This window comes from Sceloporus undulatus, chromosome 6 (genome assembly GCF_019175285.1).
Source record: "Sceloporus undulatus isolate JIND9_A2432 ecotype Alabama chromosome 6, SceUnd_v1.1, whole genome shotgun sequence".
Taxonomy (NCBI): domain Eukaryota; kingdom Metazoa; phylum Chordata; class Lepidosauria; order Squamata; family Phrynosomatidae; genus Sceloporus; species Sceloporus undulatus.
In genome coordinates this window covers 136,485,092-136,505,433 of record NC_056527.1, presented here as the reverse complement: position 1 = coordinate 136,505,433, position 20,342 = coordinate 136,485,092, and the positions used below count along the sequence as shown (strand labels likewise).

The 20,342-nt window shown below is 42.6% G+C and overlaps 1 protein-coding gene and 1 non-coding gene across 2 annotated transcripts in view; both read left to right on the top strand.

Annotated features, from left to right (window-relative positions):
* Positions 1 to 9,596: 9,596 nt before the first annotated feature.
* LOC121933997 (ubiquitin-associated and SH3 domain-containing protein B-like) overlaps positions 9,597 to 20,342 on the top strand; it is a 31,454-nt gene continuing 20,708 nt past the window's right edge. Inside the window, exons 1-6 of the mRNA XM_042473976.1 lie at positions 9,597 to 9,800; positions 11,099 to 11,244; positions 11,919 to 11,998; positions 12,113 to 12,122; positions 14,081 to 14,163; positions 20,231 to 20,338. Coding sequence (XP_042329910.1) covers positions 9,597 to 9,800; positions 11,099 to 11,244; positions 11,919 to 11,998; positions 12,113 to 12,122; positions 14,081 to 14,163; positions 20,231 to 20,338 — 631 coding nt within the window. The remainder of the gene's footprint in view (positions 9,801 to 11,098; positions 11,245 to 11,918; positions 11,999 to 12,112; positions 12,123 to 14,080; positions 14,164 to 20,230; positions 20,339 to 20,342) is intronic.
* Positions 13,547 to 13,639, top strand: LOC121935834. Its single transcript, XR_006104861.1, has one exon. It is a non-coding gene; the product is annotated as a small nucleolar RNA SNORD14 (small nucleolar RNA).

The following is a 20,342-nucleotide window of genomic DNA, read 5'->3' as shown; positions in this document are numbered from 1 at the left end:
ATTCGGAGGGAAAATGTATATAATAAGGCAGACAGCGCTTATGACATGTGATCGTTTAAGCGCCTTGATTGGTTCATTTAAAAAAAAAACCGCCAAAAATAAATCGAATCAGAAACGGTCACAGAGATGGAAACGATGTCACAGATACATCGATTCCGAATAATGCGGGTTAACGTTACGTCATTCTGACGTAGTATTGATTGACAACTCCAAATAAGGTATGGAGGAGAAGAATCGCTTTATTTAAACACCGATTTCATGCCAAGTGAGAACGCTTACTGAACGCTTGCAGGTAAAAAATCCGAATTAAACAAGCAGATGGGAACGATGAATAAAGCGATTCTGAAAGCGGGATAACAACTGTGTTATTTTAATTCGATTTTATTAAAAGCGTTTTATTTTAATTCGTATCAAATCCTAAGTGGGAACAAGCTCTTAAAGACCAAGGAGTTCTGTAAAACCTTTTCAAAGAGCTTTAGGTGGTACATATTCTTGCAGACTTCAGACCAGTTCCTCTGCTGCATGATGCATTATTTGCAGATGGCAGATAAACAGATCTGTTTGCAGAGAGCAAATGGAGAAAGAAGGCAAACAATATGGGACACAAAGGTCACAAGACACAGGGCTATTAGCTGGCCTGCCACATTTTATATAAACCTAACCCCATCAGCAACCCTGGGCTATCACACTATTCAATCTTGTAACACCCTCAAAAAGAAACCTGAAAGCAGATAACTGCTCAGGCAAAATTACCAAGAGCAGCTGCAACTGTGGCATTGAACAAACAGTTCTGTAAGGTGAAAAATAATTGTAGAAACAGATCCCACAGTGCCTTGTTAGCAGTTATAAACAGATCCTGCCTTTAGAAATCCAGCAAAAAGAATCTCCCTCCCCCAGGCCTTAAAAGAAAACCTCCCTCTCTGACAACCATTAAGCTTCTTCAATAGGAGGATGACCCTATTTAAAAAGAAAAAGAGGAAAAGGAAATGAAGCTGTAACAGTTGTGAGAGTAAAAAAATGTAACATTTGCTGCACAACTGAAAGCAAACATAAAAAGCAGGGTTGTTGTTGTGTGTGTTTTTTTAATGCAACTATTTATTGCTATCACTACTGAAGTTATTTCCTCTGGGTTTAAACATTAAGGCAGACAGAAACTGTCAAGCCAGCAAAGATGCTCAGAAAAGGGTTGAAGCCATTTTATATCAGTATATTTTCAGTCTTCTTCAGGGTTGAAATGAAAGACAGCAAAACAAAAGAAACCTCTCTTTCTCTGCAGAGAGGAATTTTACAGCCAGAACTCACTTTGGCTTACAATGCAACCCTAAACCTATTTCTTCAGAAGAATCAGTGTGAACTCAATGGGGTTTATTCTCTGTTAAGCAACCTTTGGATTACCAACCTTATACCCCAGGACTATTCTTCCTTTCTGGGGACTAATCCTACCAAAAATGTGAACAATTTCAGAAATGAGCCTTCTCCTTTCCCTTACGCAAGAATCTTGCTAAGCCACTTCCTCTCCAGATAAAGTCAAAGGGAATAAACAGGTCCTTTAACCTTACATTTCTTGCAAGTAAGGAAGTTACTTTTCCTCTTCATGGAGGCTCCCAGTATTAGCAGATTCCTTTTGCGCTCACGTTTCTCATCTCGGCACTGGAAGACAGGACAAAAAGCAAAGCCAGGAAAGAGATGTTTAATAATAATAATAATAATAATAATAATAATAATAATAATTGGACATTATTGGCTCTTTGACAGATCCATGGACCTGGATTTCATGCCAGAACCTAGCAACGGGCTTATTTAAAAACTGCTTTTCTGTGCAAAGAAGACCTTTTGGCCATGTGCTAAAGCAGGAAGAATCAGTGTGAACTCAATGGGGATGTCCTAGCCCTGAAAAGCATCACAAAATGTGGGACAGTCAAGGAAACTGTAGGGCATGACAAAACAAAAGGCAAGGACACTAATATAAAAGTCAACCCCTGCTTCGTAGTCATGCTCAAAATGGAGGACACTTTGGAATTCCTTCTGGACAGAAGGATGAAATGGAGGGCATGTCTTAAAAAAAAGGAGGATGTCTGGTCGCCCTGGCTGAAGACTTCCTTTCCTTTGAAACAATAAACATGCTTTCATTGTTATCACTATTATTAATATTTATTTATAGAGCGCTGCAGCAGCTGTGGCTGGCATCTGAAGAGCATATATATTCAGTTCACATATATATGTATGTATGTATATATATATATATATATATATATGAGATATACAATTAGATAACCGTATATCTCATATATGTATCTTCAGATGCCAGCCACAGATGCTGGCGAAATGTCAGGAATAAACTCTTCTAGAACATGGACACATAGCCCAAAAAACCCACAATAAAATATGGGGAAAGGTGACAGTATTAACTCCAAAAAAGAGAGCCAGCATGGCTTAGTGATGTGAGCTTTGGGCTATGAGGGTGAATCCTAAACTCAAGCCTTCCAGGTGTTTTGGACCTCCCAAAAGCCTCAGCCATCTTGGTCAATAGTTGGGGATCCTGAAGTCCAAATTCACCTGGAAGGCCAGAGTTTGGGAATTACTGGGCTACGACTTTGGAGAGACCAGGGTTCGAATCCTGGCTTGGTTATGCATACTCACTGGGTGACCTTGGGCAAGTCACACTCTCTCAGCCTCAGAGGAAGGCGACGGCAAACCCTTCCGAACAAATCTCATCAAGGAAACCAGTGGGATCCCACAGGGTTCTGTCCTGGGCCCAGTGCTATTCAACATCTTTATCAGTGACTTGGATGACAGAATTGGGGACATACTTATCAAATTTAAAGATGCCATCAAACTAGGAAGAGTAGCTAATACTCCAGAGGACAGGATCAAGATTCAAAATGACCTGAATAGACTAGAAAGCTGGGCCAAAGCTAACAAAATGAAATTCAACACAGAGAAATGTAAGGTACTGCACTTAGGGTGGAAAAATGAAATGCACAGATATAGGATGGGGGACACCTGGCTTAAGGAGACTTATATGTGTGAAAGGGATCTAGGAGTCCAAGTAGACCACAAGTTGAACATGAGTCAACAGTGTGATGCGGCAGCTAACAAGGCCAATGCGATTTTAGGCTGCATCAATAGAAGTGTCTAGATCAAGGGAAGTAATAGTGCCACTGTATTCTGCTCTGGTCAGGCCCCACCTGGAATAATGTGTCCAGTTCTGGGCTCCACAATTCAAAAAGGACATTGAGAAACTGGAGCGTGTCTAAAGGAGGGCGACTAAAATGGTGAAGGGTCTGGAAACCTTGCCCTATGAGGAACGACTCAGGGAGCTGGGGATGTTTAGCCTGGAGAAGAGAAGGTTAAGAGGTGATATGATCGCCCTGTTTAAATATTTGAAAGGATGTCACATTGAGGAGGGAGCAAGCTTGTTTTCTGCTGCTCCAGAGAACAGGACCCGGAACAATGGATGCAAGCTAAAGCAAAAGAGATTCCACCTCAACATTAGGAAGAACTTCCTGACAGTAATGGCTGTTTGACAGTGGAACAAACTCCCTTGGAGTGTAGTGGAGTCTCCTTCCTTAGAGGTCTTTAAACAAAGGCTGGATGGGCAGCTGTCAGGGATGCTTCGATGGAGAGTTCCTGCATGGCAGAATGGGGTTGGACTGGATGGCCCTTGCAGTCTCTTCCAACTCTACGATTCTATGAGTCTATGATAGGATCATCTTAGGATCGGTATTAAGTCAGAAACGACTCGAAAGCCGCGCCACGCGGACGTTACGGGAAAAAGCCTAAACCCCCAAAAGAGAGGTCCGGTGTGGTGCAGTGTTTTGAACGTTGGGCTACAGCTTTGGAGAGACCAGGGTTTGAATCCCGGCTCAGTTACGTAAACCCAGTTGGGCGAGTCACACTCTCTCAGCCTCAGAGGATGCCAATGCGAAGAAATGGTCGCCATTAGTCGGAAAGGGCCTGAAGCCAACCATTTTAATCCTTTTAGGATTTTAAATTGAATTTTAGTATTGACTTTTGCAACTTAATGCTACTTTAATATGCTATTTTATATGTTTTGTTTTAAAATTGTGTGGTTTTTATTGTATTTTTTTTTTACTGTTGTAAGCCTTTGAAGAAGAGTGGGATACAAATACATATAAGAATAAGACACTAATATAGATGTGTTTATTCACTCTGCACAAAATGGAGGACCTTTTGGAATTCGTCCTGGAGAGAAAAGCTGAAATGGAGGACACGCCTTGGACAAAAAAGACTTATTATTTCGGGATTTATACATATTTGGCCTCTGGGAGTGTGTTCAAAGGAAGAATTAAATGTACAGTCCTTTCCCTGAGGGATATATTTCTCTCAGCGGTGGTTTGAGGCCTCTTTTCCGCCTCTGCGTGACCTAAGCGTCCTTATTTAACCCTCGCTTTGGCTCTTAGCCAGAGCCCTGCAGCAACCACTAGTCCGCCATTTTGTCTCCAACCGCCTCTTCGTCCATCTTCTTCAGCCCCGCCCACGCCTTTCCCGCTCGCTGAGGTAACCCGCCACCCGATTGGTCGGCTCCCCTCTCCGTCTTCCCGCGCGGCGACGTGATTGGACGCCTCTTCCCCCACTAAGCCCACCTCCCTGTTCTTTTTTCTTTTCTTTTTGCACTCTGTACTCTTCTCTCTCCCCCGCCCTTCGGATATTATGCAAATAAGAGAACCAAATCCCGCGAGGCGATTGGTCCTTCCCTCAACGGAGGGAGGGGGGGAAGAACTCTGCGGCTACGTCATCCCCATCCGATTATGCAAAAAGGGAGGCATCTGATTGGTTCCCGGTGGAACAATCTCCACCCACTCCACGCTGGGAGGGAATGAAAGTTCTAGAAAGGAGGAAAGAAGGCGAAGCCGGCCGGCTCAGGTTGAGTCACTCGCTCTCCCTTTCCATTGTTGCGTCACAGGGCGCGCACCGCGCTCATTGGTTGGAGGAGGCGGGGAAAACTGGACGCGATTGGCTCAGCGGCCGGAAAGAGGTGTGGCCGTTCTGGAAGATTCTGAAGCCCTATATAAACCCCTGCGCCGCCTCGGGAAGTGGCTTTTCCTCTCTGACTGCGGTGCTGTTTAGATTTGCGTCTTTTTTTAATACTGAACATAAAGCAAAGTCCGCTGCGGACTAAGCAGGTAACGCTCTTTTATATAACTCTCCTCTTTCCTTATAGCCTTACATAGATTTAATACGCTTTGGCTTAACTAAGTTATTGGCTTTCCTTTGCTTTACAATATACACTTTATGAATGTTTAAGATACGTTTTAAGGTTGCTTCCAATATTTAGTATTGCATTAATATACATATATATATATATCCTTTTATCTTGCTTTTTCATGCTTAAATTAAGTCTTATAATAATTGCCTTTACATTTATATATGAAGTTATTATCAAGTTATATAATATTTATATTATATATGTATTTTCTTTTTAAATATATAAATATACATCTAATATATATAATTCCTTGCAAAAAAGGAAACTATATATATATATAATCAATTTCACTCCCCAGACTTTGGTTTAAACCTCACCTTCAGCCCATTTTATTTATAAATTAACATATAAATCATAAATTACTTTATCATAAGTATATATATTATCTATTAAGTAACATTACATATTATATGTTAATTTATGTATTAAATGGGCTGAAGGCGAGGTTTAAACCTAAGTTCTGGGGACTGACTACTTTTTTTGCTAGGTTTAGCTTGCAAAAGGAGACACAAGATAGTTTTTAATTTAATACTATTATTACTATCCTTTGCCATTTTTTAAAAGGCTGAGGGCAGAGGTTTATCCTATGAAACAAAATGGCCCCTTTTGCAAAAAAGAAAAACCCTTTCAGTTGTTATTTCCATAAAGCTATAAGGGCTTAATCTGTCTGAGGATAAAAGGATAAACCTGGTTTAAAAGCCATTTTTCATATAGGTTTTATAGCCTTGAAAAGAGCGAAACTGAATGGTGCTTTAGGGGCATTTTAGCCTTTTCAAAGCTTCCTTTTAAAGGCTCTTAATCAAATCTTTAAGGCTGAAAGGTGCCTACATTCTGCATTGGTTTTAGCTGGAGAAAGGAAGGAACACAAATGGTTCTTGGGGGGTTTTTGGTTGTCCCATTCTTAAAACATTTCGTTAGGCTTGTTTTAGCCTGGGGATAAAAAGGTAGCCCCAAACACCCTTGCCATAAAAAAGCTGATAACAGGTAGGCGCAGTCTTACATTTTGCATTGTTTCAACCTTAGAAAGGAGGCAATCCCATCGCCTCTTCAGCCTTAAAACTGAGCTCAATCCAAATGTGTTACTGGCAGTGTCCCAGACATTATATATGAAGCTACCCAAGGTTGATTTTAATTTAGTTTTATTGCCTTGAGTGTTAAAATGTAGCAATTGTTTAATTACTTCTGTAGCATGTAAACCATAGGTTTGTTTTAACCTATTTTTAGCTGATACAGTGCTGCGTAAATTTACACAGTGCTAATCGTAGTAAGTAAGTCAATAGTAAGAAACCACACTGCATCAATGGCGATGCTTTCATCCAGTTTTGAGGATAAAGAGGTGACCTTGTCCTTTTTTCCCATGTGCTGCAAGGAAGGAAACAAAATGGTGCTTACAAAAAGAGGGAGGGACCCCTCACAGGAATTTCCCCTCCCCTTTTTCTTTTTCCTATAGGAACAAACCAGGAGGAGGAGGACCCTTCCATATCCACATATATCCATCCACATCCAGGGATTGATGCATCTGCGGCTTGGAAAATCTCCCAAGAACGTGCATTCATTTGTAAAAAATCAAACCTTGTTTTGCCCTTTTATGTAAGGGGCGCCATTTTAACTGCCCTCCCATTGCATCTCATGGGGCTTGAGCATTGCAAACCCCATCATCAGAAACCAAGGGCCACTGTATAGTAGTTTTAAATATGTTTTATATTAGTATTTACTTACTTGCTGTACATACAGCCCACTCTTCAGCCATAAAGGCTCCCTCAGAGCGGCTTGCAGGTCTCAATTAGACATCAGATACGAGTTTGCTCTCATTTTAAACAGGGCGGCTTTATAGGGCGGCAGGGCTGTATTAAGAGGAGAAATGGGGCTAAACCTCGCTTAAGGGGATTACATTTGGCCTCCTTTTCTGAATTGCAGCTGTTCCTGCCCTGAAGGGGTCATGAGGGAGGAGGCGGCTGGGCTTCTCCCTCTTTCATGGCTGCATTTGAAGAAGGCTGCCGGTTTAAAAAACCCTTTTTTCTTCCCTTGCAAGAGGGAGGCTGCTAATTCACTTTGCATGTATTTTGGTGGGTGCCTGGCTCCCCCTCCACATACTGCACTTTTGGGGATGATTTTCTTTGACTTTATAAGAATTAATAGAGGAGATAGGCTTGAAAATCCATGAGGGAAGCAGACAAAGCCACATGGATCCGACTTCCTTCCCTCCCCTTTATATTTAGGAATAGGGGCGCTTCCCCACCTCCCCCAAAAAGCAAATTCCATCATGTGCAATTGGGCTTCCTCTTCAGTAGCAAAAGGCCCCTTTCCCCCACCTTTCCTCTTACTATCCAGTGGGTCTTTGGATCCACTGGGTTCATGTATGTGTTAAAACAAGGGCAGTTATATTAAACTTTTTCCATACCACCAAATTTTGTACAGTGGGCCCTTGGTATCCTTTGGGTTTTGGTTCCAGGACACCACACCCCCCATTACCTACTCAAGTCCCATTAAGTACAATGGCGTCCCTTATAAAATAGCAAATCAGGTTTGCTTTTGGGGATTCCCCCCCCCCCCCAAATATGTTTTCAGCCTTAGATGGTTGAATCAGTGAAAAATCTCCAAAAATAAAACTAAATCCCTGGATGGAGGGCTTCATCCTCCTTTCTCAAGAGAGGCATTGAGAGCTATTGAATAATACTCAGCCCGCGTCTCCCGGTGATTTTGAATTGTGGTTTAAGGTGTTGAATTATCTCTTTGCCTCGAAAGGATAAGAAGGCAGAGGCAAAAGCCATATTAATGCTGGTCCCTCCCCTTCCCCTCTTTTTTTTTCAGGGCTGGGGAGTAGGAGTAAAAATGCCTTACGCTGAAGTAGGACCATGGAATATCCCAAAATCACCGCAACTCCTCAGTCCTGGTTTTATTGTATTATATTTATTTGGGAAGAGGCGCCCCATTTGTTCCCCCCTCCAAAGCCAGTTCCCAAAAAGCAGCGATCCATCCCCATACTGTGTGCTTTAAGAGCTTTTGGACTTCAGCTCCCAGAAGCCTCAGCCACGTTGGCAATAGTCAGGCATTCTGGGAGATGAAGTCCAAAGTTCCCTTAAAAGACCCAGTTGTGGGGGCACTGCCATAAGAAGGCTGGTAGCAAAATGGTGCGGGAGGAAGGGGTCAGGCCTCCCTCCATCTTCCCATCTTTGCCTTCCTTCCTTTTCTTGTCTGTCTGCCTTTTCCTCCCTCCCATGTTCTCTCCACTTCCGGTGTGCAGCAGAACACGTGGCCGAGGCAGCAGGGCAGGCTCCTCCCCTTCCATGCAGCATCCTTTCCCAGAATCCCACACATGCCGCCAGCGCACGCGGCCAGCCGCATGGTGACGCCTTTGGAAGGGTGCAGTCCAGTTCGGCCATGTGGGTTTTAAGGCTCACTGCCTACGGTTGGGTGGCGCTAGTGAGTCACGCAAGGCCAGAAGCATTGAGATCTATAGGATAATACACTAACTGGCAGGAGTAGTGCCTGGATGATTTCAAATTGTCATGGAGATGTTCAACTTCACATTATTATTAATTTATTTATTTGTTTGTGTTTATAGTTTATTAGCCCCGCTCTTCAGCCCTAAAGGTTCTCAGCGCAGCTTACACATAGTTATCGCTACCAAGGGAGATCGGAATTGTTAGTTAGATTAATAGGTTTTGTTCTACTTTATTATTAAGTTACGGGTTTTGGGTTTTGTACTTTGCATTGCTATGTTTTGGATTTTGGATTATGTTTGCTGTATTTTTATATATATACTGCAATCTTGTACTTTATTCACCTTTAATTAGATTGTATTGTATTGTAGTTTCCTGTTATATTGTATTTCTTTATTGTTGTAACCCATCCTGTTCTACATGATTGGGCAAGCTATAAATAAATCTATATTATTATTATTATTTTATTATTATTATTATATTATTCAAACATATAATTTTAAAACTGGCCATATATATACTATAATGTGCATGTGTGTACTTAAAAACTCATATATGTGTGTGTAGGTATATATTAATATAATTAGCTTTTAAAACTCTTGCTACCACATTAATTATCACATTATTATTATTAAATGTAGATTTTTTTTTTACTGTAGAAACTTGTCTTTTTAGACTGCAGCATGTCTCAATTTCATTTTAACTGGTGTTAATGGTGCATTTGTTTTATTGCAGTCAGTGACCATATTAAATGACGATACTCTCATTTGCAGCTTCTGACTTTTATTTGCAGATTCTCTAGGAATATCTGGGGTCGGTGTCTCGCAGTGCTGACCACTCATCTTTCCCCTTGCATTTGAATGTCCTGAAATTTGCTCTGTTTCTAAGCTTTGGCTGTCTTGAATGTGTTCACAGGAAAAACAATGTCGAAGGGACCATCTGTTGGGATTGATCTTGGCACCACCTATTCCTGTGTGGTGTCTTCCAGCACTGGCAAGGTGGAATCATTGCCAATGACCAGGGGTAACAGGACCACGCCAAGCTACGTCGCGTTTACTGACACGGAGAGGCTAATTGGCGATGCTGCAAAGAATCAAGTGGCAATGAACCCCACAAACACTGTTTTGGTAAGGATACTGTGGTCACAGCTGCATTGCTGTATTACATCTGGGCAGAGAGGGATGTATGATCATTTAGGTTTGCAGTTCCTGATTAAATAGCATGAGAACTTTTAAACCTTTGTGATAGATTGAGATCATGTCTTTCAATCACTATTTGTTTTCAAAAGGCAGCAGAATTGAATGCTCTCAGACCCTCCCAAATTATAGTTGATATACCCTCTTATAAGGGTGGGTGTCTCTGGGATGTTGCAAGGTACTGGAAAGTTGTTCTTGCTCTTAGGATTTTCCCACAGCATTTGTAAGCACTTAGAACTGTACAATTACAAACATACAAAAGTGGCATTAAGGTACTATTATCATTATATTTATGTTATCACTGAGAGAGGTGATCCATGAGCCCCTAGCTGCTAGTCATTTGTAAGTTTCCAGGAAACTACTGATGTGAATGGTAGAATGGCGCTTGGTAATTCACAAAAATGATAGTCCATCACTTCATACACTGTTGTACTGTCTTTTCACCATTGGCTGTGCTGGTTAGGGCTGCTGGGTTGTAGTCAAATGCACCTGGAGATTTTGATTCCCATCTATGGTAACCCAGAGGGCAACACATCTGAGTGTGACTTGTGTTTATAAACCACACTAGATCATTTATTTATGGTATAATACCCCGCCCTTCAGCTCTATGTGATAGAAAACAAAGCAAGCCCTTTTAAAGTAATGTAGAAAATGCTGGAAAAGACAGCGAACTCTTACTTGCAATCTCTTTCTAGATGCAAAGCGTCTGATCGGTCGCAGATTTGATGATGCTGTTGTCCAGTCCGACATGAAACACTGGCCTTTTACGTGGTGATGACAGGCAGGCACAAAGTTCAAGTCGAGTACAACGCGAAACAAAAAGCTTCTATCCAAGAATATCTCCATGGTGCTAACCAAAATGAAGGGATTGCTGAGGCGACTTGGGAAAGGTAAGAGTTGTCATGATTGGCCGTGTAAAGTTTGTTTTTTATGAAGAAGAATTTCTTCTTTGATTCACAAATTGTTTTCAAACTTGTTGTTTCTTTCAGACTGTTACAAATGCTGTGGTCACAGTCCCAGCCTACTTCAACGTTCCCAACGGCAGGCTACAAAAGATGTGGAACCATTGCTGGTCTCAATTTGCCGATCATTAATGAGCCAAAAAGCTGCTGCTATTGTTATGGCTTGGATAAGAAAGTAAGTACGAAAAGACAACATAGTACAAGGGAGAGCAAGTGTACTGGTGTTGTTGTTTGCTTAACTATTCACTGTTCTCTTTTGTGCTCTAGGTTGGTGCTGAGAGAAATGTGTTGATCTTTGATCTGGGTGGTGGCACTTTTGATGTCTCCATCCTTACCATTGAAGATGGTATATTTGAAGTAAAATCAACTGCCGGTGACACCCACTTGGGTGGGAAGACTTTGACAACCGAATGGTCAACCATTTCATGCTGAGTTCAAGCGGAAACACAAGAAGGACATCAGTGAGAACAAGCGTGCTGTGCGCCGACTTCGCACTGCCTGTGAGCGTGCGAAGCGTACCCTTTCCTCCCGCACCAGGCCAGTATTGAAATCGATTCACTGTATGAAGGCATTGACTTCTACACTTCAATTACCAGAGCTCGCTTTGAAGAGCTGAATGCCGACTTGTTCCGTGGTACTCTGGATCCTGTGGAGAAAGCTCTGCGGATGCCAAGCTAGATAAATCTCAGTGCATGATATTGTGGCTGGTTGGCGGGTCCACCCGAATCCCCAAGATCCAAAAACTGCTTCAGGATTTCTTCAACGGAAAAGAAACTCAATAGAGCATCAACCCTGATGAAGCAGTTGCTATGGTGCAGGTAATAAGACAATTCATGCTTAGTTATGTTGAATCTGGTTTTCATTCATATTTTTCAAGTTTTCAGTGATATTAAGGCATATGTTTAGGAACCAAAAATTGATGCTGTTTGCCCTGTGATTTGTTCCAAAACCATTCGCAGTTTCCACCAGAAGCTAATGATGGTCCAAACCTTCGGATGTCTGAGCGAATAAAAAAAGGACGTTAGGGTAGCAAAAAATGATTGGCATGCATAATTTATGTTTTCCTTTTTTCCCTCTTTATCTTTAGCTGTTCAAGCTGCGATTTGTCTTGCGACAAGTCAGAAAACGTCAAGATTGTTGTTGCTGGTGTTACTCCTTTGTCCCTGGGTATTGAACGGCTGGAGGTGTCATGACTGTCCTGATCAAACGAAACACCCAATCCCCACAAGCAGACCCAGACATTCACCACGTATTCTGAAACCAACCCGTGTGCTTATTCAGGTATGGAGAGGTACATTGCTTCAGGGAGGTTGATAAAGAACTAAACAAGTATTGGTGACTCATTCTGGGTTATCCAAATGTATAGTGGATCTAACAGAATAAACTATTAAAATCTATATAGCATCCTATTTTGAGGAAGCTGCTAAGTTGTTGCTAATGACTGGACAGGATAGGTTCTGATCGCAATGATGAAGGTGATTCCAAAACCATTCGTAGTTCACCAGAGGTTGAAGACCTATGTGGCTTAAGAACCTTCCTTGGATGTCTGGCGACCAGTTTGTGTCCAGTTTGCTTCAAAGTGCTGTAGTTGGAATAGTTTTCTGCTTAACTAAAGTTTGTAAATGTTGTTTTTTCCAGGTTTATGGGAGAAAAGAGCAATGACAAAGGACCATAACTGTGGGCATTTGAATTAACTGGCATTCCTCCAGCTCCCAGGGTGTTCCTCAATGAAGTAACATTTGATATTGATGCCAATGGCATCCTAATGTGTCTGCTGTGGTAAGAGCACTGGCAAGGAAACAAATTCAATCACCAATGACAAAGGTAAGAAGGTTGGAGATGGGTTGGGCAGCTTTCTGGGAAGTTGTAAAAATCATGTTGATTTTTGTCTACCTTCATCTAGGCAGTTCTAAATATAAACATTGTAATACCAAGACCTCTTAATCTCAGCCAGTTTATGCTTCTGTATGGCTAACTTTAGCATTTTCTGAGTAGGTTGTTTTGCTTCAGTCTTTGGGATGCTCTCATAGCAGTTCTGTAGGAAAATGATCTGGTTTAAATTACTGAAATAACAAGTACTTTCTTTTTAAAGCAGTCTCAGTAAGGAAGATATTGAGCGCATGGTCCAGGAAGCTGAAAAATACAAGGTGAGGATGAAAAACAACGTGTAAAGGGTCATCCAAGAATTCTGGAATCCTATGCTTTTAAATGAAGGCTACTGTGGAAATGAGAAACTGCAAGGCAAATTATGATGATGACAGCAGAAGATTTTGGTAAATGTAATGAGATCATCAACTGGCTGGATAAAAATCAGGTTTGTATACTGTTAACACGAAAGTAACGAAGAAGTGTTTTTAATAAACTAATTCTCCCTAATACGTAAGTTAATTATCTATTCTATATCTATCTATTAAGATATAGGAGCCCTGTGGCGCAGTGGTTAAATGCCTGTACTGCGCATTCACTGCAAACCACAGTTGGAGTTCAGACCAGAAAAGGGCCCAAGCTACTCAGGTGATTCCGAGGTGCTAAAGAGTACCCAGACTGTGGGGCAAATAGCTTACTTGTAATAGCTACTTGCTGTTACCGCAGATCTTGGAATAGCTGTTAATAAAACCAATTCTTATTATTATTATTATTCCCTATGCTCTGATGGTTTGGCAGGACAGACTAGAAATGACCATCAGTTGATTGAAAAATAAGTAGAATGTGCAGTTGCAATGATGAAAGAGATCCAAAACCATTCGTAGTTTCCACCAGAGGCTGCAGTCCAGTGATGGTAAGCACCTTCCTTGGATGTCTGAGCGACTGTTTAAATCCTGCATAAACATTCTTAAGTGGTATTGTGATCTCCAAATTTGGCAGTGGAGCATAACTTTAGAATGCTGTGTATAAAGTTAAGGCCACTTCGTGCTTGGTTAAACAAGTCCTTTTTGCCCTTGTAGTTGTAATATGTACCAGTGTAGAGAGAAATTTGTTGCCCTTAAATTATAGAACACAACTTACAGGAAGGTGGGCAGTGTTCATGTGAGAGCTTGAGTGGACCAATTTTGGAAGGGTTTTAGGTTCCTATCCTGAAGTTGCTGCAGTTCAAGCCTGCCTAATGTTAAATGGTAGTGCGTCCTATGTTTTAAGCAAATCTTGTTCCAGTAGTGAACTTCTACCTTTCTTGGCAGGGGGTTGGACTGGATGGCCCTAGTGGTCTCTTCCAACTCTATGATTCTATGATTCCCTTTTTTGTATCTGCAGACGGCTGGAGGAAGAGTTTGAGCATCACAGAAGGGCGGAAACGGTTTGCAATCCTATCATAACCAAGCTCTACCAGAGTGCAGGTGGGTGCCAGGAGGCATGCCTGGAGGTTTCCCTGGTGGTGGAGCACCTCCATCTGGAGGGCATCTTCTGGACCAACCATTGAGGAGGTATTAAAGCATGGCATTCCAATTCTGTGGGCTGCCTACAGAACAGACGGACTCAATTCAATTACAAGGGCATTCTTGATACATTGAACGTGGGCACAGGGAGGGAAGGCAAACATTGCACTTTACCAGTACTGTAAAATGTTCAAATTCAAACTTGAGTCCCAATAAATAAAACTTATTTAATTGGCAACTTGAAAAACCTTGTGTTGAATTCTTTATTTCTGATCTAGGAAAATCTTAGATGTACTTTTTCTGCACTTCAGTACTCAAGGTGAAAGTAGTTTATGGGTAAATGTGGCGGAGTATTTCAATGGGGTGGGGTATGCCTCTTGTGTTTGCCTTCAAGTCATATATAACTTGCCTGTCATGGGGTTTTCTTGTCAAGTTTCTTCCTAGGGAGTTTGCCATTGCCATCCTCTGGGCTGAGAGAATGTGACTTGCCCAAAGTCACCCAATGGGTTTCATAGCCAAGTGGAGTTCAAACCCTGTTTTCCAGGGTCATGCCAATGGTCCAATACTATGTCACACATGGTTCGCAGGAGTAGATACACTGACGCCAAAGCTGATATGGACAGAAAATAGGTTACAGTATCCACAGCTTGAAAATTAAACATATAAATCCCAAAGACAAGCCTTTATTTTGCCATTTATATAAGGGGCACTTTCACTATGCTATTGTATTTAATGAGATTTGAGCATCCACAGATTTGTACCCCCTACCCATAAACTTGCTGTTGGTCAAGATACCATTTCTATATTGAGCATGGTTAAGTATTGGTAACAGCAAAATGAATTGCTCCTTCACAAGCAACTTGGGCCACTGTTGGCCAAGGAATCTTAAGATAAAACTGCCAGGAAGGATTAGTCTAGTCCTACCAACTTCAATGTTGGTTGGAGAGAACATCACAATTGCTGTGGTTAAAAGTGATAGAAGTAAAAAGTTCTCACTGTAAGCTTGGGCTGCAACATGAGTCAATGTTTAGGGAATCTCCAGCTTTTTTCAACACTGCTTGCACCTCGCAATTTAGCAGTTGCTCTAAGAACATTTAAATGCTTGACAATTCCTGCACCAAAGTAATAAAAAGCCAAAGAGATACTGTACTTTCCTTTCTGTGTTTAGGCATCATTCAAGTCACCCATCAACTTATGGTGGGGTAGAGCTTTACACAAGGAATGCTCAGGTGGGTTTTGCCAGTCCTTCCTCTGAAATATAGCCTACAAATACTTGGTGATGCTCTCCAACCAAGTACAAAGCAGGGCTGAACCCTGTTTAGCTTCTAAGATCAGATGGAGTCTGATCCCTTTGGTGTATTTAGGCATTTTTTTTAATGCCTCCATGACAAAGTAATGTTTGCTGAATGTTCCTGAACAACTAATGAAGTGGACATGGTGATGAAATGTAAACTGAGGATGGACTTTGGTTATTTTCAGTTCACTACACTTTAAAAGGAAACCAGAGCTTTTCATCTAGTTACATTTTTAAGCATTCAAAGGTCAAAGTGCTACCTATCAATTTAACTTGCTTCCTGCTGGTTTTGATTTTGGGCTTGCTTAAAAGTCTCCAAAACATTGACTACAATGGGTTTCCTAGTCTAGGGTCCACCTCAGTGGGAAATGAAGGCACAAACAACTGAATAGACCATGATTTTTGAGCTGAGCTAAAAGACTCCCCCCTTCCCCTTTGATAAGTTTAGAATTTAGGTACCAAAACTCAGACATACAATACCCTCTTATTTCAAGAGCATTTTTACATTTGCATGTGAGTTCTGGCTTTTTAAATAGCTGGCATTTATTCTATGGTTCATTGTCTTTGGTTCAAGCTAATTTAGTTCAGTCTAATTTTGTTGTATGCCCTGAAGTCATTTCTAACTTACAACAGCCAGTGTGGCGCAGTGGTCTGAGCATTTGATTACCACTGGAGACCAGAGTTTGATTCCCCATGTTTGACGTGGAGGTCCTTGTGTGAGTCACACACTCTCACCCCAGAAAACCCCAAGGTAGGGTTGCCATAAATAAAAAAATGACTTGAAGGCACAAACAGCAACAAAGGTGAAAACCTATCATGAGGTTTTCTTACAAAGGTTTGTTCGGAGGGGTTTGCCATTTCCTTCCTCTGAGACCCAAATGAGAGTGATGTGCAAAGGTCACTCACTGAGCAGGGATTCGAACCCTAGTCCCTAGGTCCTCCTTGTCCAACACTCACACCACTACGTTTGCACTCCCATTTTTTTGTGGATTTAGCAGCTTCAGCATCAAAATTGATTTTCTTTTGATGAACCCCAGCCTGTTTGGTTTTGGACAAAGCTAAGGTATGTTCACTATTGCATGACATATTTGTCACAACAAAATAAAACCTAATAGTGGTTTTCGGAGTTTATCTGCTTTTCACAGGTCACAAATTTTGATTTTCAGCAAAAATGGATGGCTGTCTTTGGGACACATCGCTGAATGTATTAGGATAGGGACCAAGTGACCTGATTAGAAATGCCAGCGTTCCTGGTCAGCTTTTTCCATCCTGATGGCAGGCAGATATATCAGACTACAACTCCTAGGATCCCCTCACTAGTCCAACATATCTGGGGAAAGCACAGTCAGCCCTGTTATATCCACTGATTTTTTTTATCCTAGGATTTAACTATTCACAGCTTGAAAATCTTAATTTTGCTATTTTATATAAGGAGAACCATTTCACTGTGCCGTTGTATATAATGGGACTTGGGCATCTATGGATTTTGGCATCCATGGGGTCCTGGCACCAAATCCCAGTAGATACCAAGGGCCCACTGCACTAATGTTAGGAAAGCTACAGCACGTTAAAACTAAGATGTCCACCAGATGTCAGCAGTTGTTAATTTTTAGTGCTTTGCTTTTAGCTGGTATAAAACAGAAATAACCCCTCTGGGCATTTTTAGCCCCCGTGCCATTTCTGCTATCAGGGCTCCCCCGGGTTACGAATTTTTCATTCCGCGGCGCCATTCGTAACCCGAAAAGCATTCGCAAGCCGAAGCCCCATAGCGCTAATAGCGAAAGCCGCGATTTGGTGCGGAAAAAGCGCCGAAAAGCACCAAAAATTTTTTCGTAACCCGAAAATACCTTCGTAACCCGGAACAATTATTTTAATGGATTTTTTTCGTACCCGGAAATTTCGTAACGCGGCGCACTTCGTATCCCGGGGTACCAGTGTATTGTCTCTTTAATAGCACTTGCAATTTTTATATAGAAACTAGAAGATACGGAAAGCAGGACAATAGGTAGGTGACATATAAACCGTTAGTACTGTAGTTCTACGTATGGTGATTACAGATTACAGATGGCTTTCCATATCCGTAGATTTCATATCTGCAGATTTCATGGATTGAAAATATAAATTTTAAAAAGCAAACTTTGATTTTGCCATTTGATATAAGGGACACCATTTTGCCATGCCATTGTATATAATGGGACTTGAGCATCCATGGATTTTGGTATCCATGGAGGATCTTGGAACCAAACCCCAGCAGATACCAAAGGCTCACTGTACTTGTGTGTGTTACTTGCCATCAAGTCATTATTGACCCTAAGGCAAACGTATCATGGGATTTTCTTGACAAGATTTGTTCAAATGAGGTTTGCTATTGCCTTCCTCTGAGGCTGAGAGAGTGTGACTTGCCCAAGGTCACCTAGAGGGATTTATGGCCAAGCTGGGAATCAAACCTGGTCTCCAGAATCATAGTCCAGCTTTCAAACCACTGTGCCATGCTGACTTTTTACAAATTCCTCAGGTCTAAGTAAAATAAACTATTGTTATTTACCATGGTGGTAGAATTCAAAGATACAGCCATGTTAAAATCAGTTTGTAAACCGATCCTGAGGAAGCAGACTGAAGCCTACGAAAGCTCATGCTGCCAACTTCGTTCTTTCAGTTCGTCTCAAAAGTGTGACAAGATCTCTTTACACATTTATTTAACATGAACTCAGTGCCTGATCTTGAACCGATTCCCCACTCTCTGCCTCAGTTCCCTTCTGCAAAATGGGCCCAACAATGGGCTGCTGCATAGACTTACGAACATAGAGGCAGAGCAAAGGTTTCCAGATGCTAGATAAACACTGGAAATGAAAGCAGAAAATGACCCTTGGAGGTAGAAGAGCCTATGAAATCCAGCCATTGCCTAGCTCTCCAATTATCCCGCTTCCCCGTCTCTTTTTGCAAGACCAAAAGAGGCTGCCCTTTAATATCTCTTGGGTTTCATTTACTGCCTGATTAAAGAGGGCAAGAAGGTAATTCCTTGTTTATTGGCAGGTCAAGAAGCTATCGGATCACATTGGACTGGGATAAGTCTCGCTGGTCTTTTGACTCCAGTCTTCCATCCAGTTTTAGCATCATAGCATCCATTCCCTTTCATGGGCCTAATGCCGGCAAGGTGCCTGTTTAGGTTGTTTTAATTGTGCAATTGTCTTCACAGATCTCTGAGCAAGGTGCATCCTTGGACAAGCTTCCTCCATCCTGATTTTGGTCTTTTCCAACTATATCGGAGCAGAGGCATAATTCTGCCCTTATCTCAGTTGTTGGCATTGCTTTAACCTCATCCAATCCCATATTGGGATGATGGCCATTAACTTCAGATTACTCCAACACAAAAGCAACCTGTTGGATAGCTCCGAAAATCACATCTTAAACTGGAACTCAACTGTAACGGAAGAATTGTGATAAAAAATGCAATTATCCAATATGTTAACTTTTCCGACTCTTTATCCATAAACGTTACCAGCCGTTGCCACAAGAGGGAAGGTATTAGCTAATGTGTGCAAAACTCCAAGTTTGCAGAAATACAAGGAAACAAACACCTTTATAGGAGGAAAAATGGGATAAATGGGTGATTAAAAGCTGAACTTTTTCAGTGACCAGAAAGGTAGGCTGTTGCAGGTTTTATTTCTGCTTTCTTATGTCCTGTAACTGAGGAAATATTAAGTCAAAGGCTATTAATTCCATTGCCCATCTTGGACAAGGAAAATTTCTTTCTTCTTCGTGGTCTCTGCGAATCATACAAATGGGTTTCACTGCGCCTGCGCAGTGCTGCTCGGAACCTACTGGAATCACTGGGCAGAGTTAACTCCGCCCACCCGTTATAAGGCCCCTGCCTTCCCGCTCTTTTCCCCAGTTCCTTTTTTCCGCCACGCTAGCTGCTTCAGGGAACTTTCGCTTGCTTCGCTTGCTTGGAATCACTTTCGCTTTTTGACCTTGGACTGTATTTTGACCACTCTTTGTCTCCCTTTCAAGAAGTGCGACATTTGCGGGGGCAAGGTGCCCGCTCAAGACCCGCACTCCTCCTGCCTGCTGTGCCTGGGCAAGAACCATGACACCAAGGCCTGCCTGCTCTGCAGATCTCTCTCGTCCCAGGCCCGGAAATACCGTGAGTCCCGGCTCACTTCGGCGATTGCCCTGGGGAAGGTGCAAGAGGGAGGTTCGCAGTCATCTTCTGTCCCGCCTTCGGCGCCCCCCGCCTCATCTTCTCGGGCCAGTGTGTCCAGCGTCGGATCTGGGAGAGCCGCCGTTCCCAGCATGGTGTCTGTCCCGGTCGGGACCCCTTCCATCACCTCCGATGTGGCCCGTGGCTCCAAACCGCCCAGTGCCACCGACAAACCCTCCAAGCGCCCCCACAAGTTGTTGGGGACTGAGGGTACCGAGCCGACCTCCAAACCGGCGGGGAAATCGGAGGGCTCACGTCTGAAGAAGGCCACCGAGTCGGAGGTCCACCTCGCCTCGCCTTCATCCTCCAAGGCGTCCAAGGCATCGCGCCATGCCCCGAAGCCTAAGGAGCTGGCTGGGCCTGTGGAAGGGGAAAAGTCCCCAAGGCCTTCGTCGTCGGCAGCGGCCGCTGTCCTCCTGGACCTCCCGGACAATCCGTTCTTCCCAGCGGAGGAGCTTCCCAGGCCTGGGAAGAAGAGGCACCACGACAAACCCGGTCGTGACCCTGCCTCGAAAAAGTCTAAACCCTCCAAGGATCGGCCCGCCACCGATCCACCGAAGGCGAAGGACAAGAAGCGCTCTCCGTCCAAACAGGCCCGCGCTTCCGCTTCGGCAGCTCCCCACGACCCGGAGCCGACGCCGGTAG